The sequence below is a fragment of the Pezoporus flaviventris genome, unplaced genomic scaffold (assembly GCF_033815535.1).
Source record: "Pezoporus flaviventris isolate CSIRO_AGI_PZ_B2104156 unplaced genomic scaffold, CSIRO_AGI_Pfla_v1 ptg000213l, whole genome shotgun sequence".
NCBI classification, from domain to species: Eukaryota; Metazoa; Chordata; class Aves; order Psittaciformes; family Psittacidae; genus Pezoporus; species Pezoporus flaviventris.
In genome coordinates, this window is record NW_026892761.1 from 570,989 (window position 1) to 594,004 (window position 23,016).

The 23,016-nt window shown below is 66.6% G+C and overlaps 7 protein-coding genes across 13 annotated transcripts; 4 read left to right on the forward strand and 3 right to left on the reverse strand.

The window, feature by feature from the left end:
- Positions 1–196: 196 nt before the first annotated feature.
- NEURL2 (neuralized E3 ubiquitin protein ligase 2) lies at positions 197–3,186 on the forward strand. The gene is made up of 2 exons (XM_061441340.1): positions 197–947; positions 3,041–3,186. Exons 1-2 carry the CDS (start codon positions 296–298, stop codon positions 3,154–3,156), a joined length of 768 nt encoding a protein of 255 aa, XP_061297324.1. The 5' UTR covers positions 197–295; the 3' UTR covers positions 3,157–3,186.
- A 2,398-nt stretch (positions 3,187–5,584) lies between these two features.
- On the forward strand, positions 5,585–7,778 carry ACOT8 (acyl-CoA thioesterase 8). Its single transcript, XM_061442033.1, has 6 exons — positions 5,585–5,721; positions 5,799–5,935; positions 6,175–6,400; positions 6,651–6,808; positions 7,112–7,303; positions 7,394–7,778. Exons 1-6 carry the CDS (start codon positions 5,585–5,587, stop codon positions 7,510–7,512), a joined length of 969 nt encoding a protein of 322 aa, XP_061298017.1. The 3' UTR covers positions 7,513–7,778.
- Positions 7,779–8,286: 508 nt separating this feature from the next.
- On the reverse strand, positions 8,287–10,965 carry SNX21 (sorting nexin family member 21). Of its 6 annotated transcripts, none has more exons than XM_061441535.1 (5): positions 10,423–10,787; positions 9,696–9,970; positions 9,450–9,607; positions 9,297–9,307; positions 9,028–9,184 (listed from the first exon to the last, which is right to left on the reverse strand). In XM_061441535.1, the coding sequence occupies exons 2-5, from the start codon at positions 9,955–9,957 to the stop codon at positions 9,166–9,168; spliced, it is 450 nt and encodes a 149-aa protein (XP_061297519.1). In that variant the 5' UTR covers positions 9,958–9,970; positions 10,423–10,787; the 3' UTR covers positions 9,028–9,165. The 6 variants fall into 6 exon arrangements, with proteins under 6 accessions (XP_061297516.1, XP_061297518.1, XP_061297519.1 ...); XM_061441536.1 differs by having other exon boundaries at positions 9,083–9,184; positions 9,297–9,330; XM_061441532.1 differs by lacking the exon at positions 9,297–9,307 and having other exon boundaries at positions 8,287–9,184; positions 10,423–10,749.
- A 795-nt stretch (positions 10,966–11,760) lies between these two features.
- Positions 11,761–13,812, forward strand: TNNC2 (troponin C2, fast skeletal type). The gene is made up of 6 exons (XM_061441354.1): positions 11,761–11,940; positions 12,623–12,674; positions 12,776–12,919; positions 12,999–13,113; positions 13,385–13,521; positions 13,600–13,812. The coding sequence occupies exons 1-6, from the start codon at positions 11,929–11,931 to the stop codon at positions 13,629–13,631; spliced, it is 492 nt and encodes a 163-aa protein (XP_061297338.1). The 5' UTR covers positions 11,761–11,928; the 3' UTR covers positions 13,632–13,812.
- Positions 13,813–14,343: 531 nt separating this feature from the next.
- LOC133262262 (regulator of G-protein signaling 9-binding protein-like) lies at positions 14,344–15,346 on the forward strand. Its single transcript, XM_061441263.1, has 2 exons — positions 14,344–14,647; positions 14,759–15,346. The coding sequence occupies exons 1-2, from the start codon at positions 14,344–14,346 to the stop codon at positions 15,166–15,168; spliced, it is 714 nt and encodes a 237-aa protein (XP_061297247.1). The 3' UTR covers positions 15,169–15,346.
- A 124-nt stretch (positions 15,347–15,470) lies between these two features.
- On the reverse strand, positions 15,471–16,605 carry UBE2C (ubiquitin conjugating enzyme E2 C). The gene is made up of 6 exons (XM_061441264.1): positions 16,470–16,605; positions 16,363–16,390; positions 16,177–16,263; positions 15,893–16,097; positions 15,756–15,815; positions 15,471–15,618 (listed from the first exon to the last, which is right to left on the reverse strand). Exons 1-6 carry the CDS (start codon positions 16,556–16,558, stop codon positions 15,560–15,562), a joined length of 528 nt encoding a protein of 175 aa, XP_061297248.1. The 5' UTR covers positions 16,559–16,605; the 3' UTR covers positions 15,471–15,559.
- A 507-nt stretch (positions 16,606–17,112) lies between these two features.
- Positions 17,113–21,041, reverse strand: DNTTIP1 (deoxynucleotidyltransferase terminal interacting protein 1). 2 transcript variants are annotated; one of them, XM_061441298.1, is made up of 13 exons: positions 20,929–21,041; positions 20,785–20,855; positions 20,606–20,702; positions 20,426–20,524; positions 20,023–20,091; positions 19,689–19,745; positions 19,455–19,516; positions 19,042–19,087; positions 18,530–18,588; positions 18,293–18,353; positions 17,878–17,949; positions 17,582–17,637; positions 17,113–17,292 (listed from the first exon to the last, which is right to left on the reverse strand). In XM_061441298.1, exons 1-13 carry the CDS (start codon positions 21,004–21,006, stop codon positions 17,154–17,156), a joined length of 966 nt encoding a protein of 321 aa, XP_061297282.1. In that variant the 5' UTR covers positions 21,007–21,041; the 3' UTR covers positions 17,113–17,153. The 2 variants fall into 2 exon arrangements, with proteins under 2 accessions (XP_061297282.1, XP_061297283.1); XM_061441299.1 differs by lacking the exon at positions 17,878–17,949.
- Between the last annotated feature and the right edge of the window lie 1,975 nt (positions 21,042–23,016).

A 23,016-nucleotide genomic window follows, 5' to 3' on the forward strand; every position in this document is an offset into this window, starting at 1 on the left:
TCAGAGCTCCGGGGGCGCCCGGTCCCTGTCCCGTCCGTTCGGCACGTGAGAGCGGCACCGGCACCGGCGGAGCCGCGGCTGCACAGCGGCCATGGCCGGGCAGCGCTGGGCACGGCCGGGCCCCCGGGCAGGCTCCGCGTTGAGCACCGTTGAGGCTGACGGTGCCCGCCTGCCCCCGGTACCCGCGGGACCCTCCCCCGCGGCACTAGGACCCCTCCGGGCCCCGCGCCCGTCCCCGCCCCGCGGCAGCTGTGACCGATGGGGCCGGTTATAAATAGGCACAGCAGCGCTGGCCATGGCCGCGCGCTTCCACCGCGTCCATGGCGCCAACGTCCGCCTGGACGGGACCCGCACGCGGGCCATGCGCGTGGAGAGCTTCGCCCACGGGCTCTGCTTCAGCCAGGAGCCGCTGGCGCCCGGGGAGGTGTTCCTGGTGGAGATCGAGGAGAAGGAGCTGGGCTGGTGTGGGCACCTGCGCGTGGGGCTGACGGCCCTCGACCCACAGCGCCTCGAGGCCGTGCCCGAGTACTCGCTGCCGGACCTGGTCAACATGGGTGACACGTGGGTGTTTGCCATCACCCGCAACCACAACCGCGTGGCGGTGGATGGGGAGGAGGCACGGGGCACCCCTGGGGAGCCCTTCCTGTGCATCGAGCGCGTGAGGATCCCCCGTGACGTGCTGGTGGGGCGCAGCAGGCCCGGGCGCTACAGCCACATCCTGGACGAGCTGTACAGGACGAACGTGCTGCCCCCCACGGCCCGGCGCAGCCGCATTGGGGTGCTGTACACCCCGCAGCCCGACGGCACCGCCGACATGCACATCATCATCAACGGCGAGGACATGGGGCCCAGCGCCCGGCACCTGCCCACAGCCCGCCCGCTCTACGCTGTGGTCGACGTCTTCGCCTCCACCAAGAGCGTCCGGGTCATCCCGGTGGATTATGGCTGTAAGCACCCAAACCATCCCAGGGGGCACAGGACAGGAGCTGTGGAGTCGCTGGGCGGGGGGGGGGGGTGTCACCTCAACAGTGGGAGCATCAGAGAGTAGCACAGGGCAGAGGGACACGGGACAGAGCACAGGAGAGCCCTGGACCCTACAGAGCAGGGCTGAGAGCCCACCCTGCTGCTGACGGGCAGCATCTGCTGACAGCTTTACCGCACCGGCTCAGGGGAGAGCCCGCACCAGCTCCCGGTGGCAGTGGTCAGGGCAGAGCCTGGGCTGGTTGCTGCTCCCGGGCAGAGCGATGGGGTGGGTATTCTGGGTTGCCCTGGCCTGAGGGCCATGGTGCCCCAGCAGTGCCATGCTCACCCCCAGCCGCATGGACGCTCCTGACCAGAGGCCGGTGCTGGTGCTCACATTGCTGCCTGTTGGTGTCCGTCGCGGTGCCTGGCCTTGCCCACGGCACGAGGCAGCCAGAGCCGGGCGACGTCTGCCGGGCACCAAAACATCCGGCAGCGCCCGCCCAGGCACACGCTGTGCCCTGCACCTGCCACGTGCCCCGTGCTGTGCCCTGGGCGGACACCCCATGATGCCACCGGAGATTGGGCAATGCCTGGCGTCCCTCGGGCGGTGCTGGTCATGGCTCCTACAAGGAGTCAGGCTCATCGCTAATTAGCATCATAAACAGCCAGTGCTGAGGATGAGATGAGATGAGATGAGATGAGATGAGATGAGATGAGGGGCAAGACAGGAGCTGGTGCCTGGTGGTGGCTGTGCCGAGCACCGGGAGCCACCAACCGCGTCTCTGCTGGTGCAGCCTTCATCTTATTCTGTCTCAAGGCTTGAATCTGGGATTCTTCCACCAGTTGCTGTGAGCCCAGTTATCCAAACGGGGGTTAAACGTGCCCGGCTGCCCGGGCCCTGCCTTGGGAGTTTGCTGAGGGTCACCGACCTGAGCTACCGCAGGCAACTGAGACCCTGGAGAGTGAGGGATGCACTAGAGCACGTACAGGGGAGAGCTGGCCCCTTGCACCGCAGCCGTGGGTCCCTGTGAGCGCTGAGCCCTAGGCTGTGTCCCCGCGGCTGGCAGGGGCACTGCCGCAGAGGCACAATCTGGCTTCCTCTCCTCCACTAAGATTTCAGTAACTCCGGTTTGTGCACCACTTCCGCAGGGTTTAAAATCAGTCCCAGTGTGTTTCTGTTCCTGGCCAGGGACTGGTGGGTGAAGTGGAAAGCAGAAGTAGCAGCTGAGCTGCTGGTGACACGCGGTGCAGGGGCCAGGAGAGGCAAAGGGCATCTGCCACCCATCACCCAGCACTCGGCAGGATGCACCCCATGCTGCTGAGGTGGAGATAAGTGCTCCAGCCATCCAGAACCAGCCCCGCGGCTGGCAGAGGGCTGGGCACAGCATGCTCCTGCTCAGCACAGCCCTGCTCTGCCTGGTGTGAGCTCCTGGAGGCATCGGCCCTGCAGCTGCGAGGCCTCAGCCGAAAGGGCTGGGTCCAATCTGGCTGAGCACAGTGCCCCAGGGAGCTCACCTTTGGTTTGGAAGCTGTGGATGAGCCAAGGCCCACGGCTGCACCTGAGTCAGCTCTTGTTTAAACAACTGCACCGCTGTGCTGAGCCACCAAGGGCTGTGGAGAGAGGAATCCCAGAGGGACATGTGTCACAGGAGCAGGAACCAGGCAGAGCCACAGGGGTGGCCACAGAATAGGTCAAGGTGGTTGTCGCAAAGGCATCTCTAGAGCTGTCCTGCAGACACCCAGCAGTGGAAGCAGGCCAAGGAGCCAGGGAAAGCAGAGCACAGTGCAGGTGTGTGAGACCTGGGGAGCTGCTCAACAGCCCCCAGAGATGACAGATGCAAACAGCCCCAGCAAGGTGTGGCTTGGGCACAGAACCATCCCTCAGCCCTGCTCTGAGCAACAGGAAGAGCTCTGCATGGAGCCCCTCAAGCTTCCGGGCCAGCCAGCACAGCCAGCTCAAGCCCTGGGCAGGACCCTGCTGCTCCTGTGGCAGAGCAACTGCCACCTTTGGGTGCCTCTGGGGAGCTGTGGGACCCATCCCACAGGCAGCTCAGCTCCTTGTTTGTGTTGTCCCCAGTGCCGTCCCTGCAGACCCTGTGCCGGCTGGTCATCGAGAAGCACATCGTGCACCGCCTGGCCATCGACGGCCTGGACCTGCCCCCGCCGCTGAAGAGCTTCTGCAAACACGAGTGAGGTGTCGAGGGCTCCCCCCATGGCGACAGGACCTGCACCCACAGCTGCCCCCGGCACTGGTGAGCACGGCACGAGCCCCCCAACAGGGCACACGGAGTGCGTCAGAGGGACCTTCACCGCGCCGCAGGGCAGGGGTGCGGGCAGCAGCGGGTAGAGCCCAATAAAGTCCTTCCAGCCAGCGAGCGAGCGCGCTGCAGGGCTTGGGTGCATGGAGCAACACGGGGAGCGAGGGGGCAGCTGCCCCGCTCCTGCCTGGGGAGGAAGCTGCAGCTTTGGGGTGTTTGGTCCCCAGCCAAGGGGGTTTCCTTCGCCCTCTGTCGCAGCATTTCTTGTGGCTACAGGGCGCTGCCTTCAGTAAGGTGGGAGAGTCCCGTCAGAGGAGGGCTCAGGGGCTGGGCTGGGATCCCCCCTGCTGCAGCAGCCCCAGCAAGCTGAGCCAGGGCACGGGTGCTTCTGTGCGGGGGCTGGGCAGAGCGCGGGAGGGCCCGGCCCAGCGCTCACGTGGAGGTAAATCACAGGCGGGTGCTGGCCCCGAACAGGCAGTTTCGCTCTTGGGAAACATGTTTACCTCGTGAGGGATGAGCTGTTTCCTGCGGGCGATACCGCAGGGAAGCCCGCAGCGCCCCGGGAGCTGCGCTGGAGCAGCCACAGCTCAGGCACATGCCTGTGGCCGGTGACCCAGTGCAGTGTGCAGCTCTCCCACCTCGCTGGCTGCGGGGAGCCCAGCGCTTCCCAACCCCTCCCCTGACCCTTTACCCTCCTGCAGTGCTGGTGCCAGGAGGTGACACAGGGTCAGAGCTGCACGGAGCAAGAGGCAGAGAGAGGAGCCCGCCGGAGTCTGATGGAAGCCCACGCATGCCAGGGAGCGATGGCGGGGGTGGGCAGCAGCAGAGCCTTCGAGGCCTCTCTGCAGCTCAGCTGAGGGGTGAAACAAGCAGCTCCAACTGCACAGAGCAGCGTTTCAGGAAACACGACACTCCGTTTAGTCAGGGAGATTTGATAGTATCAGATAATGTTACAAAACCCTCGATCAAGAGGAACTCCCCAGCCACAGAGCAGTCCTGCTCCTGCAAGGGGCTGACCCTCCCAAAAACACCAACACAACTGAAGCACAGCGATGGGGTGAAGTCTCCAACACCGCCCCCCACATCCCAGCCCGACGGGCTCTGGAGCTGCGTGCGCTGGAGCAGCTCTTGCTGCGAGCTCAGCGCCCGGGGCCGGGGCTTGAGAAACAAGCTCTGGGTGTTTCCCTCATGCTTGAAGCCTTTGCTCCGCAGCGCTGCGGTGACACCACCACCACCCCCCCCGCCTGCCCCTGCGCTCCGGGGCCAGGTCCCCCTCGCCGTGGGGTCGAGGGCAGCCGCCACAAGCAGAGAGGGGGCGGCTGCGGCGCGGGGACGGACCCGGCTCCGAGTGACTCGAGGCCCGTTCCTGGCCGCGTTGCACAGGAGCGCGGCGGGACCTGCACAGCCTCAGCCCGCGGCATCGCACCACCGCCTCCTCGCGGCGCACCCGCGGCTCGCCGGGTCAGCACCCGGGACACCTCCGGTGTGCTGGGCGAGGACGGTGCGCGGGGCTGCGATCCGGAGGCTCACAGAGGCCATGTGCTCGCACAGGCCACCACGGAGCCACCACGGAGCCACCACGGAGCCACCACGGAGCCACCACGGAGCCCCGGCGGGCCCTCCGCCCGCACCCACCGAGCGGCTGCCGCCGCTACCGGGAGGACGCGCCCCGGCGGGCCCCGTCCTCCCGCGAGCCATAGCGGGCTGTGCCGTGGCTCTGGGGGCCCCCTGCCGGCCGGGCGGACACGCAGCATCCTGACGCGGCCTATCGCTGCCGGGTACGGTGGCACCGGAGGGCTCCGGCGCTGCCATCACACATCACGGGAAAGAAAGCTCAAACGCAGCAGAGCGAAGAACCCGGGAAGAGCGGAGCGGGGCAGGGCGGAGCGGGGCGGGGCGGGGCGGAGCGGGGCGGGGCGGGGCGGGGCAGGGCAGAACGGAGCGGAACGGAGCGGAGCAGGGCAGGGCAGGGCAGAACGGAACGGAACGGAACGGAATGGAGCGGGGCAGGGCGGGGCAGGGCGGGGCAGGGCAGGGCAGGGCAGGGCAGGGCAGGGCAGGGCAGGGCAGGGCAGGGCCCAAAGGCGCCAGCCTCCCGGCCGCACCAAGAGCTGTAGCCGCAGTCGCGCTCCCTGCCTTAAACTGACTGCGACCCCGCCCTCACCCTGGATCTGACCAATCAGAGGCACTCGTTCCGGATTGGCAGGGGGGGAGCCAAACAGCGCAGAGCGTTCTGCCACACCCACTTGACTGACACCTGGGAGGCCCAATCAGCTGGCGGCCGCGCGCCCGCGAGTGGGCGGTGCTCCTGACCCTGAGCGCGGCGGCCGCGGGTGCTGTTCTCCGTGCCGCCGCTGGCGAAGATGGCAGCGCCGGGAGACGCGGACGGGGCCGACGCGGGTTCGAGGCCGGGTTCGGGGCGGCCGCCGCCCGGGGACCTGCGGAGCGCGCTCATCACCAGCGTGCTGAGCCTGGAGCGCCTGGAGCTCGACCTCTTCAGGTGCGCGGCGCCGCCGAGCCCGGGGCCGGGCCGCGCTGCCGCCGCCGCTCTCACCGCCGCCGCCTTCTCCCCCGCAGGGGCCGGCACCACTGGGTGCCCGCCACGCAGCGCCTCTTCGGCGGGCAGATCGTGGGGCAGGCCCTGGTGGCGGCCGCCCGCTCAGTCAGCCGCGACGAGCAGGTGCACTCGCTGCACTGCTACTTCGTGCGGGCAGGTGGGCAGGGGCCGGGGCGGGAGGCGCGGGGCGAGCGGGCTGCTGGGCGGCTGTCAGCGCGCAGGGGGGCCGGGGCGGGCGGTGACTGCCGCGGATGAGGCCCGCGGGGTGAGCTGGTGCCGCGCAGCACGGAGGGGGTTGTGGCACTGCCCGCATGGCCCCAGGGCTTGGCCTTTGTAAGTCGCGTCCCATCTGCGGTGCTGGTGGCCCAGCGGCAGGATGTCCCATTGCTGCCCCAGGGGACCCCAGTGTGCCGGTGCTGTACGAGGTGGAGCGGACCCGCACCGGGAAGAGCTTCTCTGTTCGTTCCGTGAAGGCCATCCAGCACGGAAAGCCCATCTTCACCTGCCAGGCCTCCTTCCAGCTCTCCCAGGGGAGCCCGGTGCAGCATCAGTTCACCATGCCTTCTGTGCCCCCCCCCGAGGACCTGCTGACGCAAGAGGAGCTCATCCAGAAGTTCCTGCGGTGAGTGGGGTGGAAGGGGCACCCCGGGGATTCCATTCCTGCGCCCGGGGCTCGGGGAGGTGCGGTGGCGAAAGCAGGCAGGAGAGGATTGGGATGACTGCCCAAGGAATTCCCAAATACACGTGGGAAGGGAGCAGAGAGGCAGGGCAGGGCAGGAGCGTGCCCCGGGTGGCCCCGGGCTGAAGCCGCTGCCAAGGACGTGCCCTTGGCCTGCCTGGCACTAACCTCGCTTCTCTGTGTCGGCCTACAGGAATCCTAACTTGGCAGACAGATACAGAAAGCACCTCACCAAGATTCAAGCCGAAGATGTGCCGATTGATATCAAACCCGTGAACCCGCCAGACACGTTCTGCTTGGAGCCGCAGGAGCCAAAGCAGTTCTTCTGGGTGCGAGCACGAGGCTACATAGGTGGGTCCTGCCAGGAGGGTGTTCGGCTGCCCACGAGCTGAGGGCTCGAGCTCAAGCTCATGCTGCAGAGCACTCAAGGGTTGTGGTTCAGAGGCTGCCTGCACCCCGAGCCTGTGGATTTCAAGGCTGTGATGCAGATGCAGGTGCTGCAGCACGGAGCAGTGCCCTGTGCCATGCCCAGCCATGACGGGCTTCCCCCGGGAGCATGGGCAGGGCAGCGGCTCTGGAGGAGCGTCTCGGCTGTGCCAGGCTCTCGGGAAGCAGAGCTGCTGGCCAGGACGGGCAGAGCCGGTTGCTTTGCAGGAGAGACTGACATGAAGGTGCACTGCTGCGTGGCTGCCTACATCTCCGACTACGCCTTCCTGGGCACGGCCCTGCTACCGCACCGGCAGTACCACATCAAGCTCATGGTGTCCCTTGACCATTCCATGTGGTTCCATGCACCCTTCCGAGCGGACCACTGGATGCTGTATGAGTGTGAGAGCCCCTGGGCTGGTGAGTGCTCATCATGCCCCTGGCACCCTGCATGGCAGGCCCTGGCCCTGCCCACCCCTCGAGCTGTGGTCTGAGGGAGCCTCTCTGCAGGTGGGTGCCGGGGCCTGGTGCAGGGCCGGCTGTGGCGCAGGGACGGGGTCCTGGCTGTCACCTGCGCGCAGGAGGGAGTCATCAGGGTGCAGGAAATGCCAAACCAGAGCAAGCTGTAGCCGATGAGCCCCACAGGGAGGGGCTTGGGCACACTGAGAGGGAGACCCTGGGACCAAAACTGATGCGGCAGAGCAGGACCCAGGCGGCAGGAAGGAGCTTTGAAGCATGGGCTGGATCCAGCACTGTGGGAGTGCTGGTGCCTGAGGCCCGCCGTGATGGATGGGGACCCACAGACGTCTGCTGTCACCAACAGCACAGCACAGAACCGCACTATATGATCAGCACCTTTCACCTGCAATAAAGCAAGCTGTTGGTGAAGAGCTCAGCTCAGCCTCTGAAGTTTGTCCCTGTGGCACCATGCTCACCCAGGGAACCTCTCTGGAGGGGAGGGTGGGAGGTGCCAGGGCTGGCTCTGCCCCTGCAGCCGGTGAAAGTGTTCCTGCGGCACATACAGCTTCTGCTTCCCCTTCTCACTTCTTCTGCCCTTGCTGTGCCCTGCATCTCAGTCGTTGCTTCTGCTCACCCTTGTCTTTTGCCCAGGGCTGGGCTTGGGAGAGGGACTCGGGAAGGGGAGAGGCTTGGAAAAGAGGAAGCAGGGAAAGGGGACGGAGCAGCTCCCACCTCAGAGTGGGCAGCATGAGGTGTCCCGCTGGTGGTGCCCAGGGGGAGGTGAAGCTGAACAGACGCGGCGGGCGCTTTGCTCTGCTTCCTACTGAGACTTTATTAAATAAAGTCCTTCTTATGCAAGTTTTATGGGAAGCTCCTGGCAAGAGCCTGGACTTTGCAGATGCCTTCTGCAGAGCCAGTATGACCCAGCTGAGGTCCCGTCCATCCCCAAAGCCCCTCGAGCCAGCTCCCAGCACTGCCGGGGCATTGGTGAGTGCCCAGCCCCACGAGATGGGGCGGACGAACCACAGAGAAAGTGCTTTTTTGAGGCAGCTCCCGGGCATGGGCCGTGCTGGTGCAGGACCACAGCGCTGCCTCCCTGCCCCATCCCACCAGTGCCAGCACCCTCGCTGCTCCCGCTTCCCTCCATTCACCACGGCACCAGCGGGATGCTCACTCCAGAGGCTCCTTGATGAGGCACTCCTTGAGGGTGGGCTGCTGCTGCAGGGGCGGCCCGGCCTCCCGCAGGTCCTGCAGCCGGGCCTCCGAGCGCCGCTTGTCCTTGCCCACCTTCCAGGCGAGGTGGATGTGCGCCTGCAGGAAGGGCCCCAGCAGTGGGTGGCTGCCCTGAGCCTCCAGCAGCTGCAGCGCCTGCTCGCAGCACCCATGGGCCTCGCCGAGCTCGTCCAGCTCCTGGTGGCAGACGGCGAGCCCGGCCAGCGTCAGCAGGAAGCGGCTCGAGCCGCAGGCCCCCAGCCGGTCCTGCAGCCGGTAGGCGTTGGCCCAGGTAGCCAGGGCCTCGCGGTACATGCCGGTGCAGGTGAGGCGCTGTGCAGCCTGCAGGTCCTGCAGGAAGAAGAACTCGAGGAACTCGGGGGAGCGGCGGATCTCAGCAATGGAGTGCAGGTGGGACAGGAACTGCTCGAAGGCTCGGCTCCGCTTGGCAATGGTCTCAGCGGTGAAGTTCTGGCGCAGCCTCTTCCTGGGGAAGGCGATGCCGGCCATGTCGCAGCCGAAGCGGCAGCGCAGGCAGCGGTTCAACCGCTCAAAGTCCGAGTAGCGCCGGGCAATGGCGGCGGGGGCCTTGTCAAACCGGCCGGAGCGGATCAGGTAGATGGTGTAGAGCTGCGGGGGGAGCCGGGTGTCAGGCAGAGCCACGGGCAGAGCCAGAGCATGGCCGTGGCGGGGTCTGCCCGGGCAGGAGGGAGCAGCTGCAGCACCCATCAGCGATAGTTACCTGAGGCTCATCTGAGCCGCCAGCACCGTCCGAGCAGCACGGGGAAAGACAGAGAGAAATAAGCACCAGCCCGGGGGACCCCTGCCCCGGGGGGGGACAGGACCCGCACCCGCCCCGCATCACCCTGCGCACAGCCCCGCCGGGCTCACTCACCACGTACTTGGAGGAGCGCTCGCTGACCACGCTGGCGCTGGTGACCTCGAAGAGCAGGCGCTGCGGTGCCAGGCTGCCCCGGGACCTGCGCCACAGCTCCTGCAGCTGCCGGGTCAGGAGGCTGCTGCCGCCGGCACGCTCGGCCGCAGGGCCCCACTCTGCGCCGGGAGACGGGTGTCAGCCCGCGGCACCCACCATCCCCCGGCCGCCCCCCCGGTGCTGCCGCCCCGGCCCCACAGCTCCTACCTCCGTCCTCGGCACCCGCTGCCGCCGGCTGCGGTGGCTGCCCCAGCTCCTCTCCTGCACCCTCTGCCTCCTCCTCCTCCTCTTCCTCGTGGCTGGTGAAGCTCAGGGTGCCGCTGAGGCGCGTCGATAGCCCCTCGGTGTCATCCTCCAGCTCCGAGCTCTCCGGGCAGTCCTCGGCCTCAGCGCTGCCGCACGCCCGCTCCTCCCGGCCACCCTCACCGGACAGAGCGTGCCGCAGGCGGTGCAGGATGCGGGCGGCCATCCCGGCGGGCCGGCTGCCGGGGGGTCACACCGGTCACCCCAACGCGGCGGGACGGGGGCTGCCGCCGCACCGGGCTGCCCACCGCGGCCCCGCGGGCCCCGAGCAGGCCTGGGCTGGGGCCCCCCGGCCCTGGGACCCCTCGGCCCCGGGACCCTCCGGTGAAGCCCCGGGCCCCCTCCCGCCCCCTCCCCTCTCCCGCCCGGAGGAGCCGCGTCCCGCCGCGGCCGGTCCGTACCGCGCTGCCCGCGCCGGGCCGTGCCGAGCGATGGCTGCGGCGCGTCCCGGGATCCTCCCTGCGCGGCTCCGCCTCCGCCTGGAACCCGGATCGCGGCAGCGGGGCCGGCACGGCCCGACCCCAGCCGGTCACCGCTCCCGAGACCCGGGTCCCCCGCGCATCCCGGCGCCGGGCGCTGCGGGTGCTGATGCCCCATCCCCGCCGTGTCCGGTGCTCCATCACCCCGGTACCTGCAGCCGGCTCCTGGCTCCACGGTGCCGCACCCCCCGGGTAGGGTCGCTCCCCACTGCCCGGGCTCCCCGGGCCCTTGCCCGTCTGGCCTCCCTACGTGGCCCGCGCGGCTCCGCTGCCTTATTTAGCGCCGTGTCTGCTTCCTCCTCGCCGCTTCCTTGGGAATGTCTATTAATACCGAGGAATCGGCCCAGCTGCTGCCATCGCTCTGCCCCTGCTCGCCCGCTGCGCTCAGCTCCAGCAGCCCGCATCCTGCCCGGGCTCCATCAGGGGTCCCGGAGCTCCCCACGGCACCGGCGGGGCTGGGGGGCTTCAGCACCTGGTGCCCAGTGGTCCCAAACCCTCCCAACTCCCTCCCTGCTGGCTGCAGGGCAGGGTGGGACTTTGTAGAGGCTGCGCTGGTGCCACCAGCAGCACCCATCCCGGGAATGGGTGCTCCCAGCAAAACCAGGAGCCAGGGAACCTCCTGCATGTCCCCGGCACTGGGACCTTGCAGGACAGGGTGCTGTTTGCCTGACCCCTCTGCAGCCCCCAGCTCTTGTGCAGCCCCCTCAGAGCACCGTGGGACACGGGCCACTTGGCCAGCATGTTCCCAAGGCAGGCCACTAGCCGTGGCCAGCCCTGGCAGAGGTGGCTGGCATGGGCTGCACTGTGTGAGGACACAGCCTTCAAAGAGGCACCTGGGCACATTTCCCACTCTCCTGGTGGCACGGAGAGACAGGGCCTTTTCCGGACTCAGGTGCCAATGGTCTGGGGACCCTGTATCGCGGGGGGGGGGAGCATGCTCTGTGCCCCTCAGGGGCTTCATGGCCCACGTCCTGCTGGGGACCATTGGGTGGATGCTGCAACACGGCTGTGCCCTGGCCCACCAGAGCAGAAAACAAGGCTGAAGGAGGGGCACAGGTAGTGGAACGAGGCTGGAGCCCCCGGGGGCTTGCAGGGTGAAGGAGGTGACTGTGTCAGGATGGGACTGTGTCAGGGGAGCCTGGCCCCCTCCTGGGATCCTGCCCCAGCAGGGCTGTGGGCTTGGCAGGGGAGGGGGGCAATGGTCCATACTGGGGCAGATGTCTGGGGCAGGGGTGTCCTGAACCCCTTGTCTGAGTGATGCTGGCGGCTCTGGGGCTATTTTTAACCCCCTCCTCGCTGAGCTGCTCTGGGCGGGGGTGCCGCGGCGGGTGGGGGGGTGGGCAGAGCCGTCCTCCTGCCAAGGCTCCTGTGTCCCTCCCTGGAGGGCTTGAATTTCTATCCCAGCTCCAGACCCGTGCTTAATCCCCAGCTCCTGGCCAATAACGCTTTGGCTAAATTAGGTAAAATGCGCTGGTTGCCAATGAGCGGGGCCGGATTGCCACCGGGGAGCTGATAGGCTGCTGGGGCCGGGGGGCCAGCGGCTGGGGGCACGCCAGCCCCGTGGGACGCTACAAATTGGGGTGCCAGTGGCACCAGGAAGCTTCTGGAGGGTTCTGCTGCAGGAGGTGGTGACTCCCTCGGGGAGGAAAGCAGCAAAAATGCCTTCAATGGTAAGAGCTGCCGCGTGCCGTGTGCTGCATGGCATGTGCTGTGTGCTGGGGCGAGACCTGGGGCGCAGGGGGTGCCGGGTGCCCTGGGAATCAGGGCTGCTGAGGTGCCTCCGTGGATGGTGGTGGGGAGATGGAGCCCGGGGCTGGGCCAAGCTCAGCAGTGAGGGCACGGAGGTGTCAGGGTGGTGCAGGGGCCCCGTGGCCGTGCCCCTGGGGTCTGCCTGGCTGCCCGGGGGGTGCGGGTGTGTGGGGATGGGAGTTAAGCCCTGGCCGGAGCTCGGGGCAGCGCAGAGGCAGCGGTGGCTGAAAGGCGAGCGCAGGGTCATGGGACACGGCGTCGCCCCGGCCCCAGCCTGCGCCTCCAGGAGAAACTCGATCAGGAGCGACAGGTGCCGGCGGCCGCGGCTCCACTGATCCCTATAAGGGGAGCTGAGGAGACCCCCAAAATAGCACCGCGTGCCCGGGATGCCAAGGATGCGCATGGGGACCGTGACCACTGCGCCACAGAGGGGCCCGAGCACCCACTGCCACCAGAGGGGCCTGTGCGGCACCGGAGCTGCCCTGGCACCATCCCCTGGCTGTGATGGGTTCTCCCCCCATCCTGCCCCACTGGCTGCCATGTGTGCGGAGCTCCCCGGTGCACCGTGTGCGGCTGTGCTGAGCCCGCTCCCGTGCCTTGCAGACGGACCAGCAGGCAGAGGCTCGCGCCTTCCTCAGCGAGGAGATGATCGCGGGTGAGCAGCGGGGAGAGGGACCAGACCCAGGCAAGGCGCAGGGCCAGGCTCTGCCCCGGTGCCGTCCTGTGCACTGCCCGGCACTGACCCTCTCCCCACAGAGTTCAAGGCCGCCTTCGACATGTTCGATGCTGATGGCGGCGGGGACATCAGCACCAGGGAGCTGGGGACGGTGATGAGGATGCTGGGGCAGAACCCCACAAAGGAGGAGCTGGATGCCATCATAGAGGAGGTGGATGAGGATGGTGAGCAGCCCTGGGTGCTGGGCAGGAGGTGCTGGTGCTGGGTGGGCAGCCTGACCCATGCTTGGCTTCCTCCCCCCAGGCAGCGGTACCATCGACTTTGAGGAGTTCCTGGTGATGATGGTGCGCCAGATGAAAGAGGATGCCAAGGGCAAGTCTGAGGAGGAACTGGCCAACTGCTTCCGTGTCTTCGACCGGTGAGTGGGGGCGATGTGATGGCTGCCCCATCCTGCCTGCAGGGGAAGCGGGGTCACATGGAATCAGAATGGTTCAGGTTGGGAAGGATCTTAAGATCACCCAGTTCCGACCCCTGCCACAGACAGGGACCCCTTCCACTAGAGCAGCTTGCTCCAAGCCCCTGTGTCCAACCTGGCCTTGAGCACTGCCAGGGATGGGGCAGCCACAGCTTCTCTGGGCAAAAAAAGTTTATTATTTCTTTGGGCACATCCTGCCCTCACCCTGCTGCAGGAATGCAGATGGGTTCATTGACATCGAGGAGCTGGGTGAGATCCTGAGGGCCACCGGGGAGCCCGTCACCGATGAGGACATTGAGGACATGATGAAGGATTCGGACAAGAACAACGATGGGCGCATCGACTTCGACGGTGAGCGCTGGCCATGGCTGAGCACAGGTGCTGTGCGGCCCGGCCGGGCCAGAGGCTGAGCCCGCTGCTGTCTTGCAGAGTTCCTGAAGATGATGGAGGGGGTGCAGTAAAGGACCAGACATTCCTCGGGCCGGTGGCTGCGCCCAGCCCCGCTCCAGCAGCAGCCAGGGAGCAGCAGCTCCACAGCAGCCAGCCCCTGGCCCCAGCTGCACCCTGCCCTGCGCCGGCCCCACTGCCACGGCCGAGCTTTTCCTCCGCGCGCGGTTTCAGTGTGATCCTCAATAAAGGGGGGAGGCTCGAGCTGCTGGTTTGGGGTCAACCGGGTTCACACGGGGAGGGGGCTGCGGCCCCACGGCCCCTGTGCTGCTCCCCCGGTGGGGACGGGTGTGGTGGGTGCCTGTGTTGGTCGCGCTCACGCCGCGGGGCCACAGGGCAGTGCGGGGCCAGGGTTCCCACGGGAGGCTGGGCCGGCGCCAGCGCTGAGCTCAGAGTTTCCATGCGGAGCAGCCGGTTCACACGGCGGCACTGGGGGCCCTGCGGCCGCTCCTGCCCATCTGGGGGGATCTGGGGAGCCTCCAGCACCAGCGCTACACCAGGAACCCTGTACTCTGCCTAGGAGGGCGCAGAGGACCTGGGCTGGGGACAGGATGGGGGGGAACACCGGTTCCCCCCTCCCCACGGGGTCAAGGCAACGCTGGAGCTGCTGTGCTGGGACACGCCGTGCCCGCCCGGCGTGCATCGCTGCTCCCCAGGGATCCGCTCCTCCCTGCCTCTCGCTAAGGCCAGGAGAAGCGCAGCAGGGGACGAGGGAGCACCCAGCCTATGTGGGGACAGCGAGAGCAGCACCGTGCAGCTGGTGGGACAGGGGCTCGCAGCCCAGAGCCAGGGGCCACCATGGAGGGGCTGGACCCTGCCACAGCCTCAGGGCACACGATGGCACTAAGGAGAGCGGACGCGTGCCGCCTGCGGGGAGCAGCAGGAACGTGTGCTGCAGCCGAGGCCACGCTCTGCAAGGCCATGGCCGGGCACCGGCAGCTGGTGCTGCAGTTGGGGGGCAGCGCCGACGGCCCCCGGCTGCGGGAGGAGCGGCGCAGGAGGAGCGCGGAGGCCCGCGAGCTCAGCTCTGGTAAGGAGGGGGCTGCTGCACCCCGCAGCGGCTGCGGTGCCCCCCCTGCACCCACACCGGGGCCCGCGGAGGCGTCCAGGGTCACCCCCGCTCAGCGGCCGCGTCCCGCAGGGCTGCGGTGCGCTCTGCTGGCAGGGCTGCGGCAGGCGCCGGGGAGCCCCGAGGAGCGCCGGGAGCTGGAGCGGCTGTGGGTGCTGTTCCTGTCGGCGCTGGAGCTGTTCCTGCAGGACCTGCGCAGAGCCCACCGCCTCTGCCAGCTCTTCTCCCTGCAGGGGGATGGCGCAGCCCCACTGCGCACCGGGCTGGGGAACCGGCGAGGGGGGGGCCCTGTGCAGCCCCCGGCTGCCCCGTGCCTGGAGGAGGAGATCGAGCAGGTGAGGGCCACGCTGGCAGAGATGGAGAGCAGAGCCAACATCCCGCTGTGGACGGTGGAGGCCACGCAGTCGGTGGGGACGGGCAGCACCATGGCCGCGTCGGGTCAGGGAGGACCTCACTCTGGGCCCTGTTGCAGGGTGCTCTGAGAGGGTGCAGGGGAGGAGGCAGGACCAGCACCCCCCCCTTGCACCCTCTGGTATCACAGAGCAGGGGATGGGACCCTGTGTACTCCCCAGCCAAGGCAAGCGATGCCCTCACCCTGCTGAGGGAACGGGACCAGCTTCAGGCTCTTTAAGGGTCAATAAAGCCCCTCTCACCCCACAAGGACCAGTGTCCCTCCTTTCCTGCCCACAACTGCAGAGGGGCTGGCAAGACTTAGGGGTGCCAGGCTGCAACAGAGCCCCCAGGAGGACACTTATAAACATGCTTTTATTTATACAACCGTGGCTCAGACTGCAAAATTAATTTAATAATAGCTATGATACAGAAGCCGTGGCAGCGGCTGGGCAGGGGCAGGGGGGGACGTGGTGGTGCCGGTCAGTTGTCCTGGCTGTGGGTCTGCTTCGCATAAGTCTCCCGCACGTACTTCTTGTAGGCTGAGAGGAGCAGTGCAGGGCTGAGGGGTGGCTGCAGCGGGGCCGGGGGTTGCACCGCTGCACACCCTAGGGGCATGGAGAGTGGGACACGGGGGGGGGGGGGGGCCGGGTGTGTGTGTTCTGCCCCAGGCACTCACCGGTTTGGTTCTTCCAGAGCTCAGCAGCGTGTGTGTTCAGGGGGCTCTCGATGTTTGGCTCTGGGGACAGCGGTGGGGTCAGTGGGGGGGCACCCGGACCCCTGAGCCCCAGTCCCCCCCGGCAGCATGGGACCCACCTGCTAGCAGGCTCTGGATGGAAAGCAGGATGGTGCGGACGTCGTAGAGGGCTGACCACTTGTCCTTGAGGATGTCGAGGCAGATGTTGCCCTGTGTGTCAACGTTGGGGTGGTAGCAGGGGGTCAGGAACCGCACCGTGGGCGCGGTGTAGGGGTACCCGCTGGGGAACTCCAGTGACAGCCTGTACCGCAGCTCCTCGTAGGCCTGGGGGCAGGAGGGAGTCAAAGGGGCACAGACCTGGGGGGAGCCCAGGGTCCCGCTGTGCCAGGTCCCAGTTGCTCACCGTGCCCGCGGCGCCGTTGATGGTCCCGATCCACTTGAAGAGGTTGTCGGACTCGGGGAAGGCGGAGATGCCTTTGTCACCGGACATCTGGGGGGGACAGCCCGTGAGGGCCGGTCGGGACCCCCCCCCACCCCGGCTCGTCCCCGTGACACCGATACCCCCTCCCCGCGCCGGGCCCCAACTCACCATGAGCGCCATCAGCTCCTGCTGCAGCCTGCGGGGAAAGCACACGTTACCGGCCCGGTCCGGCGGAGCCGCCCGGCCCCGGCCCCCGCCCAGCCCCGGCTCCTCACCTCTTCCCCACCGCGCCGCGGGCCGCCGTGGCCCCCGCCTCAGCCGCTTTGCGGGGCACGGCGGCGGGATCCGCGTTCTGCGAGGCCATGGCGGCTCCGGCCGCCGCTGCCCCCCCGGTTGGCGGGCGCTGGACGCGGGTCCTGCTCCCGGGCGGCTCCGGACCGGGACCCCCTCCGCTCCCCCCTCCCGCGGCTGCGCAGGACTCGGACCCGCAGCGGCAGGGTCCCGGTGCGGCTGTCTTGGTGCAGGGGTCCTTGGCGGGTCCCGGTGCGGGGATGCCGGGTGCGGAGATGCCGGGTGCGGAGATGCCGGGTGCGGGGATGCCGGGTGCGGGGATGCCCGGTGCGGGGATGCCCGGTGCGGGGCCTCTCCAACGGGTCGCGGTGCGCAGCCCTTCCCTGGACGCTGCTCTCAGCGATCGCCGCGTCCGGTCCCGCCCCGCGCCCGGTTTGAATGTACGCAACGTGCGTCCCCTCTGCCAATCAGCGCGCAGCCCAGTTCGACCTGGCCAATCGGCGCTCGCCGGGGATGCGATGCCACGGTAACGGCGAGCGGCGGCTGCTCAGCCACCGCCCCGCGAGCGCGGAGCCGCGGTCCCAGCCGGCTCTTAAAGGGCCCGATCCCCTTTCCCCGGAGGCGGAGGCGAGTGCGAAGCGGCTTTTATTGGGGTCCAGGGGCGGGGCTCAGGGCTCCGGGGGGCTCTCGGGGGGCTGCGCGTCCGCCCCGCGGCGCAGGGTTTCCATGTGCTTCTGCATCTTCTCGGTCATCCAGGCCGGCGGCACGAACGGCTTCAGCTCCTCCAGCCGCAGGTCCACCGAGTCCCTGTGGGAGGCGGGGTGAGACGGGGGCCCCCATCATGGACCCCAGCGGACCCTGGCACCCGCAGCACCAAGCCCAGACCCCAGCCAGCATTGAGCCTGGACCCAAAGCACCCACCATGGACTCCCGGTTGCCACCAAGCCCAAAACCCCAGCATCCACCCCTAACCAGCACCGAGCACCCCATGCAGCATGGGGCATGGCCCCTCCAGGACAGTCTCCCCACAGTGTTGGGGTCCCCAGGGCAGCAGCCCCCAGCCCCACAGCATGGCCACATCCGGGTCATTCCTCACCGGTAATCATCGCTGGCAGCCAAATCCCGGATGTCCTCTTCGAGGAGGAGGTAGGCCTGCGGCACAAAGGGAGGACACCTCAGGGTTGCCACACATGGCGACGGCAGTGCCATGTCCCCCATCCCCAGATGGCACGGCTCGCCCTCCTGGGCACCCGGATCCCAAGGGACTGTGGGGCACGCCTCTGCTCCACATGCCCTGCCCTGGTGTCCTGGCAGAGCCGCTGTCCTGCCCCTGCGGTGGGTCTCTGTGCGATTCCCGATGGCTGCAGGAGCCTGGAGCCCAGCCATACTCACCATCTTGCCCCCCGTGGCCCTCATGTGCTGCTGCTCTGCCAGCCAGTGCTTATCCTGCGGGTCGGCTGCGTACTGCAATAGAGCAGCAAGGACCTGGCTGAACACAGGAACAGACCCTCCCGCTCTGCCCCCCTCCTGCCAGGACGCTGCACCCGCTTCAACGTTCCCCGCAAGGGCTCTGGCTCCTCCAGCTGCAGGGCCCGGCTCCAGGCAGACCCATCACCGCAGAAGCTTCACTAAGCCCTCAACTGGTGTCCAGCGCCCTGGCCAGACTGCAGGAATGTGCTCCAGGACAAAAAACAGGGGCATGGTGGGGCAGGAATACAAGCAATCCAAAGCACGGGCTCCCCGCTCCCACCAGAAACCGATTCCAAGCCAGCCCCGAAGAAGGAAGTGTTTTGCTGCAGCATCTGACCTTAAAGAGGTGGGGATGCTTGATGTAGAGTCGCCCTCTTGTTCCTCCCATCCCGAGAGCCCTGGAAGAGGAGGAGAGGTGTCACAGTGCGCAAGGGCGGTTGTGGCAGCACGGGGACACCTCTCTCCTCCCCAGGCCCTTCCTGCTGCTTTCAAGGCAGAGAAGCGAAGTGACGGGAGGGTCTTATGGGCTCCTGCCTTGGAGACACCACCCTCCATCAACAGGGCCGCTCCTTACTTGTTTGCTCGAGATCCCAGCACAAAGGTTGTGGTTTCAGTCAGTCGGGATGGATCCCACTACAGAGCAATTGGAAAAGGGGCAACATTAGAAATGAGGCTGGTGCTGGCCCATGCTCCACGAGCTCAGCTCTCTGATGGGGTACCTCAAACAGGCCCCGGCCTGGGAGCTGGACACAGACCTCCAGACTCCTGCAGAGGAGGGAAGTTACAATCCCCCTGGGCTGATTTAAGCCGTTCCCCTGGTGGGAAACCCTTGTGGGATCCTACTGGCTGCTGCTGCTCTCCCCAGGTCTCCTAACAGCAGCCCCACACCACAGCTAAAGGCTACCCTGGAGGAGGCAAGCAAAGGCCTCCAGGCACTTCGCTCCTCTTCTTGCTTCTCTGTGCCACAGGGGCCCGTTGGGGCAGAGCACAGCTCAGTGCTGTCCTCTGCTCCTGCAGCAGCAGGGCTCTGCTGGCGGGAGCAAAGGGGAGGAGAGGGTGAGCCCAGCAGCGTTGGCCAGCCAATACCTTTGGTCCATCCCTTCTCATGGGCTCAGAGACTTTGAGCTTCCACCTGAGGGGAAGGAAAATGCAGTGAGAACGAGTCCCTGTGGGACCAGCACAGCCCCCACCGGAGCTGGGGCTCAGGCCCTGCTCCAAACCCTCATCTTTGCTGCATGTTCTCTCCCTGGCAGCCACGACTCCACTACCACCGTCAAGCTGCTCACTCCAAACAGTCCATCTGGACCTTTCCACCCCTCCAGGCCTGTTTAATGCCACTTCCTCAACCTACCCCCCTCCTCCTGGGCACCCCCTGCACCTCTCCTTCCCGCGGGAGGGGGAGCAGACCACAGCCTTTCTGTACTCCTGATTGTGCCGCCTCATTTCCCACCCACCCTCCCAAATCAGGGCTCCAGCTCGGGACACGTTCTGGTACTCACGCAGCTATGCCGGAGGCCCCGCGATCGTTCAAGAGGCTCTGTCCTGGAGGCCGCCCCTTTCTCTGTGTGGAAGAAATCCTCCAGTGACTCAGCTCTGTGAGCTGAGAACCTGCTCGGCTGCCCCCCCCTCCCAGGGAAGCTGCTCCTTCTGTCACCGGCAGCAGTGCTGGCAGGAGAACAGCCTCCTCCGAGGCAGCACAGAAGCTGCCTGTGCCCGTGCAGAAACGCCCCTACCTTCTTGGGAATGGGGCTCCCTCGGCGGTTCAGCTCCTCATCCATCTGTCGGGCTCGCTGGAAGCGGAGCAGCAGTGGGGTGAGCAGGGCCCTTCTCCAGCCGCCGCTCTCCCTTTGTGGGGAAAGGCTGATCCCTGATCCCACCCCACCTCGGTGAGAAGCACCAAACCATGGGAAGCAGCTGTGATTTTCGGGTCCTGCACGTCCCCCCCTCCCAGACTCAGCCCCCCAGCTCTAACCCCGGACAGGAAGAGGCAGAAAAGTAAGCAATTTCAACCCTCCTCCTCCTCCCAGCTCTGACAAGTCATTCAGGCCTTTGGGAACAATGACTTACCTTTGGCACTGTCTGCTCATGGGGCAGCCTGGGAACCACCTTTTTCCCATCTGAGAACAGCAGTTTGGCCTGCAGAAAGAGGAAGAAAGGTTGCTCCATTCTGGATCCAGAGGGGGACCTGCCTGACACCCCCTCTTTCATGTATCTGCCCGACAGCCCGTAACTGCTCTGCTTTCGGAGCACCACTGCACAGTGCAGCAAGATGCAAATGAAAGATCTGAGCCTGACAGAGCTCAGATCTTTGCCACAGTGCCGGCACCCGGCACTGTGGCAAGGGGGTGGCACTGGATGATCCTTAAGGTCCCTTCCAGGCCAAACCAGTCTGTGGTTCTACACCACGTGAGGGCTGCAGGTGTCCCCCCAGCTGTTACAAGGGACACATCCCAGCCAGGCGCACACTCACCTGCTCCAGGCAGCTCCGACACGTCTCTTGGATGAGCTGCTCCGGGTCCACCTCCTCCCCGACGTTATCGCGCACGTTGATCGCTGCCTTCTGGAAGAACTGCAGAGGTGCAGGTTAGCGCCTGAGCAGCCTCAGCACGGGCACCCACGGCCGCTGCGGGGCCCGTCCCGCGGCTTTCACCTTCATGTACTTGTTGAAGACCCCGCGGATGTCCTCGTTGATGCTGGGCTGCAGGACGGCGCGCAGCAGGTCCATGGACACGGCCGGGTCCGTGAAGCTGCGGGCGGAGGGGTCAGCGGGGGACGCGGCCCGGCCGCAGCCTGCTCCGGCCGCGATCCCCCGGCTCCGCCCGCCCGTACCTGGTGGTCATCTGCGAGCGCCGGCCGCGCCGCTGCACCTGCCGGTGCTTGATCATGATGTTCCAGGGGCTCTGCGGGGCGCACGCATCAGCCGCGGCCCGCCCGGCCCGCCCGGCCCGCGCGGCCCCTCCGCACCGCGCTCACCTGCAGCTCCTCGGCGCCGTCCGCGCCCGCCTCGCCCGGCCCCGGCTGCTGCTGCTCCGCATCGCGGGCGGCTCCCATGGCGGCCCCGGCCCCGCACCGCGCGCGTCACCGCCCCGCGCCGCAGAGCCCGCGCGCCGGAAGTGATGCGCTGCCATGGCAACGGCGCCGGGCGGGGCACACGGGGCTGGGTCCCTCCGAGCCGGGGCCGAGCTACCGCGGTCTGGGTGCAGCGTCCCCGTCCCGCGCCCCTGTCCCGGACCCGGTCCCGGGTGGAGCCGTCACGCTCTGACCCTGCCCAAGGGATGGCGGCGGGAGCGGGCGGGCTCCTCCTGCCTCGCCCCGTGCGGTCACCGCTGTGGTGTTTCCTGTGCCCGGAACAGAAACCCAGGCTCGTTCCTGTTCGGGTGCAGCAGCTCCGTGTCCGTGTCCTCAGAGCCCTCACCTCCGGAATGCTGCTGTTTAGCTGAGGAAACGCTCCAGCGTTTCCCCACCTCGTCCCATGTGTGCAGAACGTTCAAAATGATTCGTCTGTCGTTTTCTAGACCTGTGCTTTTCCATCGGGTCGGCTGGAGAGCAATGTAAGGTTAAAAAGCGTTTGCTGACGTGTAGCTAATGCTTTTCCTTGTTCCTTCCAAGGTGATGGGAAGATAACCCAAAGAAATGGAATTTCCCACAGCCTGAGGCATTGAGGTCACTCACTGCCCCACACCCAGAGCCACTGGCACAGAGGATGGTGCCGAGCAGAGGGGTCCTGTGTGCCCCATGTGCCAGGGGAAATCCCTGCACTGTGCTGCGCTGAGGGCAAGCAGCTTCTCCTTCCCCAGTGGCTTTGCTGGGCGCTGCAGCCCAGTGTCTGTGGCACGGGCACGGTGCTGGTGCTGCCAGAGGATGGTCTGTGGGTGTCTGCGTCACGGCAGCCTGTGGCTGTGTCCCCTCACCGCGACCTGGGGCATCCTCCCATTGCTGCTGTCGGCAGCGGCCGCGCTCAGCACCCGCGGGGAGACCAGAGCCGGGAGAGGGAGGAGAGGCTGGGCCGCTCCTGCCCTCCTTGTGTCCTTCCTGCTGCCCTGGCCGGGCTGCGTCAGCGCGGGAGGGGACCAGGCTGGCGCACAAACCTGACCTGCGGATGTGGAGCCGGTTGAGTTGTCATCAGCTCCATCACCACCAGCCCTGGCTCATCACGTGCTTGTTCTGGTTCTTCCAAACTGTTCACAGCAAAGATGGGACGTCCAGAGGGGGGGGGGGAAAACAACTACGGCTGTGGAAAGTCATGGGAGGTGAGAGAAGTGGTTCTGTTCAACCTGCAAAGCTCGACGGAGAGAGGGCTCAGCTCGGTACATGTGCTGCTGAGAGGACACTGTCGGTTGCTCTCTGCGCCCACTGTGAGCAGACAAATCCTCTTGTCGGTTTGAATCAAGTGAGACGTGGATCAGATCTATGGAAAAGCTTTCACAGAGACTTAAATCCTGCAACAAATTCTCACTAAAGGAGTCCCTGTTCTGGCAGGGGTGGGGATGTCTTTTGAAGAGCAGACCAGAACAATGTCAGGGATCACCACAACGTAGCTGATGAGATGGCTTGTTTGGATCTCCCATTGTTTAACGGTACTTTTTCCATGGATCTGTGTGGTGGGTGTGCAGAACACGCCAGCCTGCGGGTGTCTGACACGCACCAACAACCGCTTCACAGCTGAGGCTTCCTGAATGCTTTCCTGATTCACAGAGACACTTCAGACAAGTCCCGTCTGTCCCTCAGTGCAGGCAGGTTCTGGTGGCAGCAGAAACCTGTTGAGCCCAATCCCACATCCTGTTTTGGCAGCAAGACTCGTGCAAAAGCTTCGTTATCTCCCTGGCTCCTCACGACAGTGTTGGCTCTGCCCTTGCAGGTCACCACACGGCTGCGGTGTGAGAGGCAGCACAGGGCATTAGGAAGGAGGAATGGGACCATATCCTGTAACCTTTACCCTTTAACATCACTGGTTAGCATCAAACGCTGTAAAAGTGCACCAACCCTCACAGAAAGGGCACAGGAGAGGAGCCTGGGTTTCAGGGGGCTGAGGTGCGTGGGAGAGGGAACAGGAGAGGGAAT

Excerpts from the sequence above, each read along its gene's own strand:
- ACOT8 (XM_061442033.1), top strand. The coding sequence starts at position 5,585 with ATGGCAGCGCCGGGAGACGCGGACGGGGCCGACGCGGGTTCGAGGCCG. Across the intron at positions 5,722-5,798 it reads CTGGAGCTCGACCTCTTCAG|GGGCCGGCACCACTGGGTGC; the intron begins GTGCGCGGCGCC and ends TCTCCCCCGCAG. Across the intron at positions 6,809-7,111 it reads GCGAGCACGAGGCTACATAG|GAGAGACTGACATGAAGGTG; the intron begins GTGGGTCCTGCC and ends GTTGCTTTGCAG.
- DNTTIP1 (XM_061441298.1), bottom strand. The coding sequence starts at position 21,006 with ATGGGAGCCGCCCGCGATGCGGAGCAGCAGCAGCCGGGGCCGGGCGAG. Across the intron at positions 20,856-20,928 it reads ACGGCGCCGAGGAGCTGCAG|AGCCCCTGGAACATCATGAT; the intron begins GTGAGCGCGGTG and ends TGCGCCCCGCAG. Across the intron at positions 18,589-19,041 it reads TGAGAAGGGATGGACCAAAG|TGGGATCCATCCCGACTGAC; the intron begins GTATTGGCTGGC and ends ATTGCTCTGTAG.
- SNX21 (XM_061441532.1), bottom strand. The coding sequence starts at position 9,957 with ATGGCCGCCCGCATCCTGCACCGCCTGCGGCACGCTCTGTCCGGTGAG. Across the intron at positions 9,608-9,695 it reads AGCGGGTGCCGAGGACGGAG|AGTGGGGCCCTGCGGCCGAG; the intron begins GTAGGAGCTGTG and ends CTCCCGGCGCAG. Across the intron at positions 9,185-9,449 it reads AGCGCTCCTCCAAGTACGTG|CTCTACACCATCTACCTGAT; the intron begins GTGAGTGAGCCC and ends CTCCCCCCGCAG.
- TNNC2 (XM_061441354.1), top strand. Across the intron at positions 13,114-13,384 it reads TGCTTCCGTGTCTTCGACCG|GAATGCAGATGGGTTCATTG; the intron begins GTGAGTGGGGGC and ends ACCCTGCTGCAG. Across the intron at positions 13,522-13,599 it reads TGGGCGCATCGACTTCGACG|AGTTCCTGAAGATGATGGAG; the intron begins GTGAGCGCTGGC and ends GCTGTCTTGCAG.
- UBE2C (XM_061441264.1), bottom strand. The coding sequence starts at position 16,558 with ATGGCCTCGCAGAACGCGGATCCCGCCGCCGTGCCCCGCAAAGCGGCT. Across the intron at positions 16,391-16,469 it reads CGCGGCGCGGTGGGGAAGAG|GCTGCAGCAGGAGCTGATGG; the intron begins GTGAGGAGCCGG and ends CTTTCCCCGCAG. Across the intron at positions 16,264-16,362 it reads AGGAGCTGATGGCGCTCATG|ATGTCCGGTGACAAAGGCAT; the intron begins GTGAGTTGGGGC and ends TGTCCCCCCCAG.
- LOC133262262 (XM_061441263.1), top strand. The coding sequence starts at position 14,344 with ATGTGGGGACAGCGAGAGCAGCACCGTGCAGCTGGTGGGACAGGGGCT. Across the intron at positions 14,648-14,758 it reads GGCCCGCGAGCTCAGCTCTG|GGCTGCGGTGCGCTCTGCTG; the intron begins GTAAGGAGGGGG and ends CGCGTCCCGCAG.
- NEURL2 (XM_061441340.1), top strand. The coding sequence starts at position 296 with ATGGCCGCGCGCTTCCACCGCGTCCATGGCGCCAACGTCCGCCTGGAC. Across the intron at positions 948-3,040 it reads CATCCCGGTGGATTATGGCT|TGCCGTCCCTGCAGACCCTG; the intron begins GTAAGCACCCAA and ends TGTTGTCCCCAG.